This window comes from Fukomys damarensis, unplaced genomic scaffold, assembly GCF_012274545.1.
Source record: "Fukomys damarensis isolate Sample0158 unplaced genomic scaffold, DMR_v1.0_HiC HiC_scaffold_5, whole genome shotgun sequence".
NCBI classification, from domain to species: domain Eukaryota; kingdom Metazoa; phylum Chordata; class Mammalia; order Rodentia; family Bathyergidae; genus Fukomys; species Fukomys damarensis.
In genome coordinates this window covers 66,077,923-66,090,990 of record NW_022900917.1, presented here as the reverse complement: position 1 = coordinate 66,090,990, position 13,068 = coordinate 66,077,923, and the positions used below count along the sequence as shown (strand labels likewise).

At 57.8% G+C, this 13,068-nt stretch overlaps 4 protein-coding genes across 18 annotated transcripts in view; 2 read left to right on the top strand and 2 right to left on the bottom strand.

The window, feature by feature from the left end:
• Nucleotides 1-2,790, bottom strand: part of Cyhr1 (cysteine and histidine rich 1) — a 16,429-nt gene extending 13,639 nt beyond the window's left edge. The window contains exons 1-3 of one of the 3 annotated variants that reach the window (XM_033760813.1): nt 2,257-2,790; nt 1,974-2,115; nt 1,655-1,807 (exon numbers count right to left, since the gene is read on the bottom strand). In XM_033760813.1, coding sequence (XP_033616704.1) covers nt 1,655-1,807; nt 1,974-2,066 — 246 coding nt within the window. In that variant the 5' untranslated portion in view covers nt 2,067-2,115; nt 2,257-2,790. Of the gene's footprint in view, nt 1-1,654; nt 1,808-1,973 lie in introns of all 3 variants that reach the window. The other 2 variants (XM_010630485.2, XM_010630484.2) reach the window with 2 other exon arrangements.
• Nucleotides 2,791-3,066: 276 nt separating this feature from the next.
• Kifc2 (kinesin family member C2) lies at nt 3,067-9,683 on the top strand. Of its 3 annotated transcripts, none has more exons than XM_010630489.2 (17): nt 3,067-3,267; nt 3,505-3,586; nt 3,725-3,876; nt 4,088-4,226; nt 4,372-4,508; nt 4,596-4,661; nt 4,776-4,904; nt 5,297-5,374; nt 5,493-5,607; nt 5,683-5,792; nt 6,190-6,298; nt 6,405-6,562; nt 7,515-7,619; nt 7,699-7,820; nt 7,913-8,036; nt 8,320-8,610; nt 8,671-9,683. In XM_010630489.2, the coding sequence occupies exons 1-17, from the start codon at nt 3,169-3,171 to the stop codon at nt 8,935-8,937; spliced, it is 2,283 nt and encodes a 760-aa protein (XP_010628791.1). In that variant the 5' UTR covers nt 3,067-3,168; the 3' UTR covers nt 8,938-9,683. The 3 variants fall into 3 exon arrangements, with proteins under 3 accessions (XP_010628791.1, XP_010628789.1, XP_010628790.1); XM_010630487.2 differs by having other exon boundaries at nt 8,224-8,610; XM_010630488.2 differs by having other exon boundaries at nt 3,068-3,267; nt 8,224-8,610; nt 8,686-9,683.
• Foxh1 (forkhead box H1) lies at nt 9,361-12,901 on the bottom strand. 7 transcript variants are annotated; one of them, XM_010630493.2, is made up of 5 exons: nt 12,731-12,901; nt 12,132-12,237; nt 11,158-11,914; nt 10,739-10,843; nt 9,361-10,636 (listed from the first exon to the last, which is right to left on the bottom strand). In XM_010630493.2, the coding sequence occupies exons 3-5, from the start codon at nt 11,320-11,322 to the stop codon at nt 9,803-9,805; spliced, it is 1,104 nt and encodes a 367-aa protein (XP_010628795.1). In that variant the 5' UTR covers nt 11,323-11,914; nt 12,132-12,237; nt 12,731-12,901; the 3' UTR covers nt 9,361-9,802. The 7 variants fall into 7 exon arrangements, with proteins under 7 accessions (XP_010628795.1, XP_010628797.1, XP_010628793.1 ...); XM_010630495.2 differs by having other exon boundaries at nt 12,836-12,891; XM_010630491.2 differs by having other exon boundaries at nt 11,158-11,536; nt 12,132-12,901.
• A 28-nt stretch (nt 12,902-12,929) lies between these two features.
• The window catches only part of Ppp1r16a (protein phosphatase 1 regulatory subunit 16A), a 24,942-nt gene continuing 24,803 nt past the window's right edge, over nt 12,930-13,068 (top strand). For 4 of the 5 annotated variants that reach the window (XM_033760800.1, XM_033760798.1, XM_033760802.1 and 1 more), the window contains exon 1: nt 12,930-13,060. The gene's annotated coding sequence lies outside the window, so the exon portion shown is untranslated. The remainder of the gene's footprint in view (nt 13,061-13,068) is intronic. The other variant, XM_010630483.2, reaches the window with a different exon arrangement.

The following is a 13,068-nucleotide window of genomic DNA, read 5'->3' as shown; positions in this document are numbered from 1 at the left end:
GCTTGCCGAGCAGTCGCCTCAGTGGGCCCGGCCCGCGCTTAGCCCCTCCGCCACCACGGCCAACGACCCCGGCGCAGCCGCCATCTTTGTTTTCGCTGCGCTCCCCCCCCAGCACCACCGCCCCCTCGTCGTCCCCATCACGTGGGCTCCACGCAGGGCCAATGGGAGTACCTCCTGGGACAAAACCGGGTTGCAGCCAGAGCCTATGAACACGCGAGGGCTCCTGAGAACCCGCCTGCAAAAGGTGGGAGGGGGCGGAGCTAAGGTGAATGGAGGGGGGCGGAGCCCAGGCGGCTAGTTGAGGGGTGGGCTTCTGGGTGCTGAAGCTCTCGATCTTCTCGGGTAGTATCCGCGTCTTGCGAGTCAACAGGCGGACAGAGCACCCTCACACCCTTAAATCGGGTGTGCCTCCACAGTTGTCCGCCGAGACTCGCACTTTTGTGCGCGTGGCTCTGGCCTAGCTTGCCTGAGTGGAAGGACACGAACTTGAAAGACTCCGCCCACCACCCTTCTCAGTATTGTGCAGGACCGGATGTGCTTACATAGGACGCGAGCGGAGTCTGTGGTGCGAAGGATGCATTCCAGACCCCTAATCTACTGTTCTCCCCAATCCCTCTTTTCTGTTCTTGGAGTTGGAGGCTGAACAGGGGTTCACGCTGAAAAGTGGAAGTCTTAGGGAATAGGACTTGGCTGCTGCAGACGGGAGGGCAAGCAGGTAGTGACTGAATCAGCCCAAGGAAGGAATGTGTTTCTAGGAACGGTTATGCACAGACCTCTCGTGCCCTTACCAACACGAACATCAGCACCTGAGGGTCACTGACTGGAAGGGCCACTTGCCAGGCTGGGCAAGGATATCCAAAGATCCACCATGTCCCAGAAGAGCAAGGACCTAGAACCTTGTCTTCTCAGCATAGGGATCCTCCTCACAAAGGTGCCAGGTGGAATGAGGCCCATGCCAATTCTAGCACATCACTAGAACTGGCTCCCTGAAGGTCCCTCAATCCTTCTCAAGAACAGGCAGATTTCATATTCCTGCAGAATTTCTAAGGTTTATTAGAGATCTGGACCCATGACCATGACCTACCCAGAAACAGGTCCTAAATGTACCTGTGATCCTGTCCCTTTCATTTTGGTCTATACAAGTCTCTACATATGACCAGAAAAGGGACAGCTCCCAGGCTCTTCTGCTGACCAGCAAACCTGCAGCAGGCCCACTTCAGAAAAAAACAGAAAACCTGTTTCTAGGTGGGGAATACCCAAGAGCAAGAAGGTGGGAAAGAAAGGTATAACCAGGGTAGAGCCTGCCTCCTTGTGTCCATTGTCAATCCCACTGCAGGCGCTGTGTGTGCAGGGCACAGCAGTATGCCCAATTGCCTGCAGCCAGGGCCCAGCGATAGACATCCTCCTTGGGCAACAACAGCAGCCTGTCCTCCTCCAGCCGGCTCAGGAGGCCTGCAGCACCCAGCATTGCACCCCCCCACATCCCATAAGTGTTGCCTGTGAAAACGGCCACAATGACGATGGTCACTGCAACCACTAACAACACTGCCTGACCAGCCACAGAGCAGCCTTCGGGGCCAAGATGATCACCAGCCACTGCCAACACCATGCCTCCTCCCAGAAGCAGGTTGGCAGAGGATCGGTCTCCATTCACCCAGTGAAAATCGAAGGCCAGAAGGGGCAGGCCAATGACTGTGGCCACCCAAGCTCCAGCGAGACAGTCTTCATGTGTGCCCAGCCCTGGGGCCAGTGTAGTGGCAGCAGCCAAGGCTTGGAGTAGGAAGCCAGCAGCAGCTCCTCGACTTGACTGTCAACACAGGGAAGGGAAGACATATGGGAAAAAGAGGCCAGGGCCTCATCTTTAGAAATGAAAGGTTTTGATGCTCTCATGGAGACCTAGCCCTAGACTCACCTACTGTCATCTGCCTAGTGCAGGAACTAGGTCTTTAGGCTGTGGAAGTGGGGACACTCACCTGCATAGAGCTCACCGCTGCATGCAGAGACACCACTCCAAGAGCAAGATGGGACAGGACCGTGCTCCACTCACCCCCAGGCTTGGGGACCATGGCACCTCGGGCGGTAGTGACTTTGCAGAGACAGGAAGGGGAGCTTCAACTTTGGAGAGAAAGAAAAGCCATGACCTGGAGCCCTAAGACCAGCTTTCCAAGAATACTACCAGGTTACGGGGTCCCATGACTGGACATTCAGATAGCTTCAGTCCTAAGCTTTCCGGAGTCCTGAAGCCACTGGACACACCTGTAAAGAGGAAGAACTAATTTGGCTGGAAAAAACAGGGAAACGAGGTTTGGGGCATCAGGCGCAGGAGGTGGAGCACAGGCCCTCTCGGAGGCCTTTGGGTCTCAGCAATAAGGAGGCACCGTCCTCGACGCCCGGTCCAGAGAAGCGAAGGTGCAGACCTGCCGGCGACCACAACACCAATACCCGAGCTGCCCACAGCCGTCGTCGGCACAGATTCCTTGGCCAGCTCCTGCAGCCCAGACCAGAGCCGCCTGGCGCTGCCACCAGCGAGAGGAGCGGAGGCTAGAGCGGCCGGGGCGGGGCCTTGTCGAGGTTAGTGGGAGGCTATAGCCGGGAGTAGGGTTTGATGGGAACCAGTCATGGCCAGAAGGTTTTCTGTACCGGCGTGGGGGTGGACCTTAGGACCGGGATGGACTTGGGGTGGAGGGAGTTCGGGCGGGGCTTCAAGAGGGGCGGGGCTTCGAGGAAGGGCGGATCTTCCAGATTTGTGGGCGGGGCTTAAATTAAGAGGGGCGGGGCTTCTTCCGAAGGCCGAGCTGCGAGGGAAGGAGTCGATGTGCACCTGTGCACCTTTCGGCTCCGTAACCTGGAGTAGTGGTGGGGTTTCCGCGAAGGTCGAGGACTCCGGAGGAGGTGCGGTAGTCGTGAGTGCTCTCAGCCCCGGGTGTCTACGAAGTAGGGACAGGGGGTCGAGAGAAGGGCAGGCCCTGGGGCGGCTGCAGGGGATACTTCTTTCGGAGACCCCAGTCCTGAGTTCGCCCTTTGGCGCACGCCCTCGGCTCGCTGGAGCCGGGCCGTGGGGGCGGCCGCCGCGAGCATGCGCGCCGGCACTGCGGCTGGCGGGTGTGGAGTCCGGGCGCGGGGACGCGGGGCGGCACGAAGCGGGGCCCTCTGCCGCCCCGCGCGCCCATGTACGCCTTCTATTCCCTGCTCATCTACATCTTCTACAGCCTCTTTCGCAGGGATGGCGGTGCAGCGGCGACCGCCGACCCCGGAGACCCAGCTCAGGTGAATAGGGTGGGGCCTGCGTCGCCGGTCGACCCCCGCCCCCACCCGAAATCGGGTGGTGGCAATCTTGTTTCCTCCGGGCGCTGGGGAGGGAGCCGGGCTGCGCCGACGACTCACGTCTTGGTCTGGGTATCGGAAGCGTAGATCTTGGCCCCAACCTTCCTGGCTCATTTCCCGAAAAGGAGCCCCACAGGCTGCCTGCCACCTCCTCAGGGGCAGCCCTTGCTCCCTTTCTAGAGAGCCGGTTGCAAACCCAGGGGTCGCCGTCACCCCGACCAGCTCACACCAGAAGTGTGGACCAAGCTGACTGGTCTGGCCGGTAGGTGAGACCGGGGCGCTTTAGGGGGCCTTGAGGGAGCCTGGTCTTGAAGCGGGTCTGCAACCTCTTTGGGAAGGTGAAGAGGCTCAGCCTATAACGTGACACAGAATGCCTCCCTGTCCGGTTACCTGGCTACAGGCAGGTCGGCATCTGAGGATGGGCGGGAAGAGAGAGCTGAGGGCCGCCCAGCTGAGGTGTCCCTAGAAGAAGCTCTCACGCGCCTGGCTGAGTTCCTCTCCATCCAGCTAGGAGCAGAAGAGAGCTGTGGGAACCCTCCTCACCTGAACAAGGTGAGCCTGGGGAAAGGCTGTATCCAGCAAGCACTTCTCTCTCTCCCTAGCCCTAGTGGTGGTGCCCTGTCCTGCTCCCCGGTTTCCTCTGCACTGATTGTTGTCTCCTGCCAGGAATTTAGCTCAATGGCACCACGCCTGCCTCACAAGCGCAAGGTCCTGAGTTCAATCCCCATTACCCCCCCAAATCAAATTGTTATCTTCTACACAGCCTGCTGATGTCCCCCCATTGCTGACAGTGACAAGTCAGCTCTTGGCTCTTCTGGCATGGATTCGGAGTCCTCAGGGCAGACAGGTCCTGCTTCAAGGGACTCAGCCAGCCTCAAACCTGCAGCCTTGCACTACAGATGGTTTGTAAGGGGTACCTTCTATGGGAAAAGTGAAGCCTATCAGATCTTGGGTGGTCTGAGCCCTGGGTCCCAATCCCAGCTCTGCTTCTAAGGAAGATTGAGGCCAGACACCTCTTCAGTTCTAACTGGGCCCACTCCTCTCCAGGATCCTCCTTGCAGGAAGAAAGCTCTTCCCCTGGGCTAGGAGAAGTACTAAGTGTTGAGGCCCAGGGTCCACCGACTTCCCAGTTGGAGGAAGAACAGAGAGCTTGGCATCGATTGGAGCAGCTCATTCTTGGACAGGTGAGGGACCCAGGATGGGCAGATATTAGGGGGGTATGAGTGCTAAAAAAGGAGTTCTGTTCTGTCCTGTCCCTAACTCCTCTGCAGCTGGAAGAGCTGAAGCATCAGCTAGAGCAGCAGGAGGAAGAGCTGGGCAGACTGCGCCTAGAAGTGGTGAGACTTGGGTAGGGGGCAAAAGGAGCTGGATCCCAAGAAGCCTGCCAGTGGGGACCTGGTAGGAGGACCACTGTACTTTCAGGTGGGTCCTGAGATCGCTTCTCTTTGTAGGGGGCAACAGACTCAGAGAAAAGGGTTCAGCATCTTACACTGGAGAATGAGGCCCTGAAACAGAGTTTAAGTCTCACTAGGGATCTTCTGCTGCACTGGGGTTCCAGCTCCTCCACCAGTACCCCACAGGTATCCTGCTCTTTGGCTATGCCTTTCCTGCAGCAAGGACTCCTCCATATTGAACATCCAGCCACAGTGTCCAAGCCTCCTCAGGACTTCATGCTTGCTGAAGCAGGGGGCCATCTCTGACTATGGACTGACCCTGGGATGGTCTGTGTAGGGAAGATTCATTAGGGAGGCTGATACCCACAGGAGAACCCCCTTCATGGTCCCTCTGAGTACCTGACCTCAGGAGAGCAGAGGGACTGTGAAAGGAGTCCTGTATGGAGTTTGGAAGCACAGGTTCAGTGGTGCCTGCCACTCTTGACTTGGCTTTCCCATCTGTGAAATGTGACCACAGAATGTCCTTCCCTAAGTTCCCACCTAGCTCCATAACCCATCTGGCTTCCACCCTTCTGCAGGAGGAAGTGGAGGTATTGTTGGAGCTCCAGGGCCGGCTTCAGGAGGCCCAGGATGCCACAGAAGCCCTCCGAGTTCAGGTGGGTTTGGGACCTGGGATGAGAAAAGCTGGGATGCTGGGAAGGGATGGATATTTGAGACAGGGCCTGGTGAGTGCCTGTTTCCTCAGTGACAAGGGTGGGATTGGGGGTGGGGCAGCTGGGGGTGCAGGAGGTGCAGCTGCAGGGCCTTCGAGGGGCCCTCCAGCAGCTCCAGGAGGAGACAGAGCAGAACTGCAGACGGGAACTGCAGCAAGTGCATGGGCAGCTGGCAGGTAAGGGTTGGGGCAGGGGGCTCATGGAAGGGCCTCGGGTATAGGCTTTCCCTCCCAATGGCCTTCCCTTTCCAGGACTACGGGCACGAATGGCCAGCCTGCGCCAGGGCTGCAGGGACCTCCGAGGATTGGTCAGCACCTTTACCCAGAGCTGTCAGGGTTCGCTGAGTGAAGCCAGGGGCCAGGTCAGGACCCCTTGCCTCCTAGCACCTCATCTTTGAGGAGCCTATTCACTGTCCTAAGGTTATTCTTTCCCAGCTTTATGGAGCTGCCTATACTAGTGTGTCAATTGTAGGATCTGGAACCAGAACACTTTCTGCATGACTGTATGATCTCATTTTTGTTCTATTCAAGCTGATAGTTCCTTAGAAGCCCAAAGAGACAGATGATAGAGTACCCTTGCCTATTCTTGTGTTCTATCCCAAGCATACTGAATGATGTCCCCAAAGGCCTAAGGCCAATGAAAGATGCAGACTACCATAACTGGTGGGTGCACAGTGGCTCTATTTTGCTCTCAGTATACCATCCCACCTGGAGCTGGTTGGACATGACTTTGCCTTTCTCACATTCTTGTTCCTTCAGGTATCTTGGGCCCTTGGGGCACTATCGGCTGAAGGGGCCGGGACTCAGCCCCCTGATGAGCATCAAGCATCCCCAACTGGATGCCAAGGAAGGCTGCTGGAGCTCAAGGGTATGGCAAACTTGGGAGGTGGTGCAGTGAGTCAGGCTGGAGGAAATGGAGCCTTTCTGTGCTTTAGGACCAAGGGAGTAAGCTCTATCCCTTATCTCCACTGCAGGAAATATCCGTGTGCTGTGTCGGTTGAGACCAGGGACACCGTCCAGCCTAGTGAGTGTGGAGCCTGGGCCAGGGGGCACTGTCACCACCTGTTATCGAGGTCGCCAGCGTCGCTTCTGCCTAGACTGGGTCTTTCCTCCAGATGCCAGCCAGGAAGAGGTGAAAACCACCTTTGCACATCTTGACCCTTGCTCAGAGTTCCCTGGAATCTAAAAAGGCTCATTTCCCCCTTACCTCTCTGCAGAAGGAAGGGTGGCTAAGCTTTAGAAGAGAAGGGAAGGGAGCTCCCAAAGGGTCTTGGAATCATGGTCACCCAATTGGGTGGGGTGATAAGGAGCCCTTCTGGACAGAGCTCTTCAACTTAATATGTCTGGGTCAGAGGCATCTGTTACCAATATTCTGTGTTCCCCATTTCTGCACCTCCACCCCGACTGCCTCCTCCATCTAGTCATAGACTTGGTCTCACCCTGGCAATTCTAGGTTCTGGCCTCATGGCCATCAGCCAAGACTTCAGACAGAGGTGACAGCTGCCCAGTTACCAGCAATCTTCTGGCAGGAGCTGGTTCAAAAGGCTGCTGTGTCCAGTTGCCAACAAGATAAATATTCCTGTTCCATCTACAGCTCAGTCAGTTTGCTGCACCTCTCAGTGTGGGGCTGGAGCAGTCTTGGCTGGTCACTATCCCCCATACCCCTTAGCCTGCCTTGGGCTCATCTTCTACATGTCAAGTGCTGCTGTGGACCTCTAGGACACATTCTCTATTAACTCTTGTGAGATGTTGAAGAGGGAAATGACATAAAAGAGAGGCACAAGAAGGATGTGTAACTTGCTTCAATCACAGCCTGGCTTTAGCCTGCATGGTCAAGCCCAGCATCTGGGCCCTTCCCTGCTGCCCAGGACTTCTGAGTACACCTCAGGACTCCACATTCTCAGCAGCTTGTTTCCTTTTTATTTTCAGGAAGGAGAGGGTGTTACTGGGTCACCCCATGATCACTTTGCAGGGGAATTACACCCTGCTCTTACCATTTTCACTGAACTTCCCACCCTTCTAGATCACGACTAGGGACCTAGGAGCAGGTCTCAGAGCACCTCTCCCCATTCCCCTTCCTCTAGGTCTTCAGGGAACTAGAGCCAACCGTACTGTCCTGCCTCCGAGGCTACAGTGTCTGCATCTTCACCTATGGTCAGACCGGGACTGGGAAGACCTACAGCATGGAGGTGGGGTGGGGGCCACATTTGGGGGTGAAGGCTCTAGGGGTGGATGTGAACCCAAAGTAGCACCCCACACTGTCCTCAGGGCCCACCTGAGGACCCTGGCATAGCTCCTAGAGCACTGCAGTCCCTGTTCCGGGAGATGGGGGCTGGAGGGCAGCACCGAGTGACCCTCAGCATGGTGGAGATCTACAATGAAGCAGTCAGGTTAGGCCTCTTCCCTTTACCTTGCCCCTGGCCCAGGATCTCTTCAGCTACTCCTAGGGCCCTGAAACCACGCCCTTTTCTTTTCTCCCCAGGGACCTTTTGGCCCCAGGCCCCCCGCAACGCTTGGCAGTGAGGCAGGGCCCAGCTGGCCAGGGCGGCATCCAGGTGGCTGGCCTCACCCACTGGGATGTGCCCAACCTAGAGACCCTACATCAGGTAGGGCTGTCCTCCAAGTCCCCTCTGGACCCGCACCCATGGCAGCTGAACTCAGTGGCTCCACCCTCTGGATGTTGGGGTGGGGGATTTAGCTCAGTGGCACCCTGCCTGCCTTGGCAAATGCAAGGTCCTGAGTTCAATCCTTAGTACTGAGAGAAAAAAAACAGAACAACAAAATACCCTCCAGATGCTGAGCATGGGGAGGAGCAACAGGGCCACTGCAGCCACCGCCATGAATACACGCAGTTCGCGCTCTCATGCCCTGGTCACTCTGACGCTGCAGGCTGCATACCCCCCACGAGGCCCTAGCCCCACAGGCACACTGCACCTGGTGGACCTGGCAGGATCTGAGCGTGTGTGGAAGGCAGGGGTGGCCAGTGCACCACGGGGGGACCCAAACAGCGTGCAGCGTCTTCGGGAGGCACAGACCATCAACCGCTCATTGCTGGCACTGGGAGGCGTGATGGCTGCACTACGCTCTCACCGGCCACACGTGCCCTTCCGAGACTCGCAGCTCACCCGCCTGCTACAGCCAGCGCTTGGGCCAGGAGCCACTGCGGTGCTCCTGCTACAGGTGAGTGCCAATGGAACGGGCATGCGGGGCTGAGATGTGTGCATGGGGTCTGCCCATCAGTGCTACTTCCTGCAGATTTCCACACGGCTGGAGGACCTTGGGGAGACTGTCTGCTCACTCAAGTTCGCAGAGAGAGTGGGTCAGGTGGAGCTGGGGCCCGCCCGGCGCCAGAAGACCCCTAGATCTGGGACGCCCTCTTCTCTCAGCACTGATACCCCACTCACTGAGACTCCTTGCACCCCCATGCCCTCTCCAGGCAGCCAAAGTCCCAGCCCCCATGGGGATTCTGGCTTGGCCCTTGCGCCACCAGGGGACCTGCCCCCCTAGTTTTGGGTTGCAGTGCTGTGGAAGGGGTCTGGGGATGCCCCTCTGCTGGCAGAGGCAGTTTAAAAGCCCTTATACTGCACCTCCCAGGACATCCTGCCTGACCTCTGTAGGAAAACTGCTCCCCAATCTCCTCTCCCCTACCCCAGCCAGAAAAGAGTGTTATGCCTGGAGAAATGGTTGTGCCCCACCCCATTGGGTCAGAGGCCCTCAGCTCCCTCCTTATCACCATTTGCTCTTATCACAGCACACAGCGGGAGATCCCAGAGCTACAGGAGCCAGACCCCAGCCAAATGACTTCCCAAGTCACCACCCCTGCTCCCAAAAATCAGACGGCATTAAAATGCTATAAATTCTTTTACTGTTATCTCCCCTCCACACTCTCACACACCATCATCCCAAGACTATGTAGGGTCTAGTTTTTATTCCCTTACCCTTTTCCCAAAAGGTGCTACCTCCTTCCCAGACAGTTGAGGGAGAGCAGGACTTCAAGCTGGACCTACCATTAGTCTCTCCCTCCCCCAGCCTGGAGCCAGCGAGGGGAGGGGACAGATGGTGATGGATGGATAGATGAATGGTGGTGGGCCTGAAGGTGAGACCAAGAAGGGCTATTCCAGGCTGAACCCTGCTCCTCCAAGCTTTACTCCTAGGTGTAGAGGAAGCAGGGGCATGACTGACCTGGGCCAGGGTCCTGCCCAGTTGGGCTGCAACCCTTTCTGGGGTAGTCCAATAAACATTGTGGACTCTTAGCAAGACTGGTGCCTGGTATTTCAAGGCTGTGGTGAATGCTGCCAATGTCCTCCTCCTGGCCTAACTAAGGCTCCCCATCAAGCTGAAGGGATCGGGGGCAGCCTCTGTCTTGGGATCCTCACAGTGTATACCAGGAAAGCAGCCAGCCTGGGACAGGGGCAGTGAGGTCCCGAGGGTGGCTGACCCATACGTCATAGATGCTCTTATTGGGTGGCACCCCCTGAAAGAGAGAGTCTAGATCCCAAAGCAGCCCTGGGGAAGCCCTGGACTCAGAGGCCATCCTCCAGTAGGCTGGGCTGGTTGAGGGTGGGCATTGGGGACAGGAGGTGGGTGGCAGTGGGGCCAAGGGCATTACCACATTGGGGGTATAAATGGGCAAGTAGGAAGTAGGCAGCTGTCCCCATAAGGAGGCCCTGCATTCTGCACTGGGCAGTCCCCCAGGGTCTGGAGTACCTTGTAGTACATGGAGGGGCCACGTCGGGGGTTGTGGGGATAGGGGAGAGGGCCCGATGATTGCTCCCTTGGAAGTGTCCCCCTCCACTGTTGTGGGCCCCTGGAAGGGACCCAGGGGCCACAGAGGCCTCTCAGAGGAAGGAAGTGGTGGTGTGGGCACCACCTCCTCGCCCCTGCACCCCAAGCCCGCCTGATCTGGGCTGTTCTGTCTAGCCAGGTTAGGAAGTTGGGGCCAGGGTGCCTCCTCTTGAGGGTGCCCTAGCAGGGACTTGATGCTGAAGCCCTCTCTGGGCTGTGGCATAGGACTGGGCGTCCTGTAGGGCCGGCCGTGCAGCACGTAGGGGCTTAGGTCCTTGGCGAAGGCTCTGCGTGTGCCCCGGTTCTGCCAGCGCCGGCACAGAGCGGTGTTCTGCAGGCGCAGCGCCTCGGGTGGAATCAGGCTCACGTCAACTGCCCAGAAGTTGCCCTTGGCTTGGGGCTTCGCAGGATCCTTGGGCACCTGGGGGTAGTGGGCTTGGGTGGGACTGTCCAACACCTATGCTCAGGGCTTCCACAACCTCCCAGTCTCGGGCCCCGGGGCTCCGACCCTCCCCTGCCGCACCTTGTGGAAGCATCGGTTGGAGGAAAGGTTGTGGCGAATAGAGTCCTTCCAGCCTTCGTAGTCATCCCTGAAGAAGGGGAACACGGCCTGGACCTGCCGGATGATCTAAAACCAGGCAGCGGCCGGCGCCATGAGCCAGGTGGGTGGCAACACTCACCCCTCCCCCACAACCTGGCTGCGGGAAGCACCTGGGTTCTCCCCACAAAGAGAAACACTTATGGGAAGCACCTGGGTTCCCCCCACAAGGCGAAACACTTTTGCGCCTGAGGGCAATGTTGGGGATCCTGAGGCCTGAACCTCTCAACTCCCACACTGGTAGAGCTGGGTGTGGCAGGAGGCAGTTGAGGATTCACCAAAGCCTGGAGTGGGTGGGGAAAGGGGCGACCATGGAGTGTGGGGGAATATGGGGATCCTCTCACCTGGGCCAGCTTCAGCCTGCGGGAGGGTGCAGCCTGAATCACCAAGGCGATCATGGCCAAATAGGTGTAGGGGGGCTTGTCATGTCGCAGGTATCTCTTCTTCCTCCTCTTGGGGGGCGACTCTGCCTCCAGCAGCCCAAGGCGGGAGTCGCTGCGGGGTCCCATGTGTGGGGGGCTGCCAGCGTGGTCTAGAGCCCAGCCTAGGGGAGGCTCAGGGCTGCCGGGTAGTGTGGCAAGGTTGGGCCGGGGCCGGAGGCCGGGTCAGGGCCGGCGGGCTGGGCCCTTTATCATTCTTATGGAAGGGGGAGGGGAGGGAGGAAGAGGCTGTGGGGGGAGGGGAGCTTGCAAAGGCTGCCACAATTAGCAGGTTTCAGTTAATCTGAAAGGGAGGGGCAGAGAGGATTCCAGTGGGGACTTCTGGTGACCTCCTGAAGCTACATCCCATTCCTGGCTGTCTTTGGGTGCTGGCATCTATGAGCTAGAAGGAAAAGCCTCAAGAGCCTGTGACCCAGGATTACTTTGCCTGGGTCAGGGCTCAAGCTCCCACCTAAAAGATGGGGAGTAACTTGCCCTTGCCAAGCTGCTGAGAAGGGCATCCTGAGTCCTAGGGGCTGGATGTGATCAGAAAGTCTCCCGGAGGGAAATGCCACCCCAGGAGCAAAAGGGAGATACAGGGGCTTCAAGTGATTTTCCCAAGAGCATGCTACAGGAGCCAAGGTGGGCACTTCTTCTCGCAGGCCATCTTATCTGGTTGTACCTGTGGGATCAGTCAGGATATGTGCTGTGTACCTGCCCAAAGCCAAGGTTCTTGTCACACTGGGCAAGTTTGCTCAATAGAGTATCTGGGGCAGAGCACCAGCAGAGGTGTTTCATGCTGGTAGCACAGAACCATACCCCCAGACCTCAAGGAGCCCTTTCCTAGCACTCTGAACACTTTATTCTGAGAATTGAGATTTTTCTTGTGCAGCCCTTACCTTTTTTTCCCCATAAAGGGTTGAAAACTTGCTGTATACAATGGGTGTCCAGTACCTGGAGTGGCTCAGGGAAGAGATGCGCCCTTCATACATTGGAGGGGGGAGCCTGGGGCCAAAATGGAGGGCGAGTGTGGTGTACCACTGCACCTGCCCACCCAACCTTGGCTGGGTTGGACCTCTTCCCAACGATCTTAAACTCTCGAAGACCTCATCTGGCTTCCTCTGTCACTTACTCACCGGGCCATCTCCTCCTTTCCTTTTCAGAACTTTACCTGAAGGGTCCTTGTGTCTCACACGAGGCTAAAATCTATGGTCTTTTAGCCTCACTCAGAGCGCATCATTCTCTTCTCCTAGGCGCCCCTACTGGTTCTGCCCAGCTCCTGGCGTTCACGCCGCCGCCTCCTCCTCCTCCTCCTCCTAGGAGCTGATCCCTTCTACATTCACAGCCTGTTTGGCTGCCCCTACCCAGCAGCTTTCCGTTCCACCGGTGCAGTTTGAGCCCTTCTGCCACTGTCTCTGCCCACCCAAGGCGCCTCTGCTTTGAGCAATGGACTCCTCCTACCCTTCTTTCAGAACCCATAATACAGACAGGTGACTACCATTCCAAGAGCGTTTGACGACTTGCCCTTCTCATCCCTCCCCAACCCAGAGTAAGGCCTGTGCTGCAGAGCTGCACACACAACACAATCGCGCAGCCTCCAGACTTTCCTGGGGTAGGCCCCGCCCTTGGCGACAGCTCCTCTGGCCCGGCTTCTGGCTCCCACGGGTCACTGCGGCTTCCGCTACGGCCCGGAAGTGTCGCGTTGCCATGGCAATGCTCCTCGCGGGGCCCGCCCCCGCGGTGCCTACAGAAGCAAGGAGTAGACTGACCAGCCTGGGGGCCGACCAAGCGAGGGACCGGATACAGCGCCTGGCCTGCGAGTCTGCAGGTGAGGCG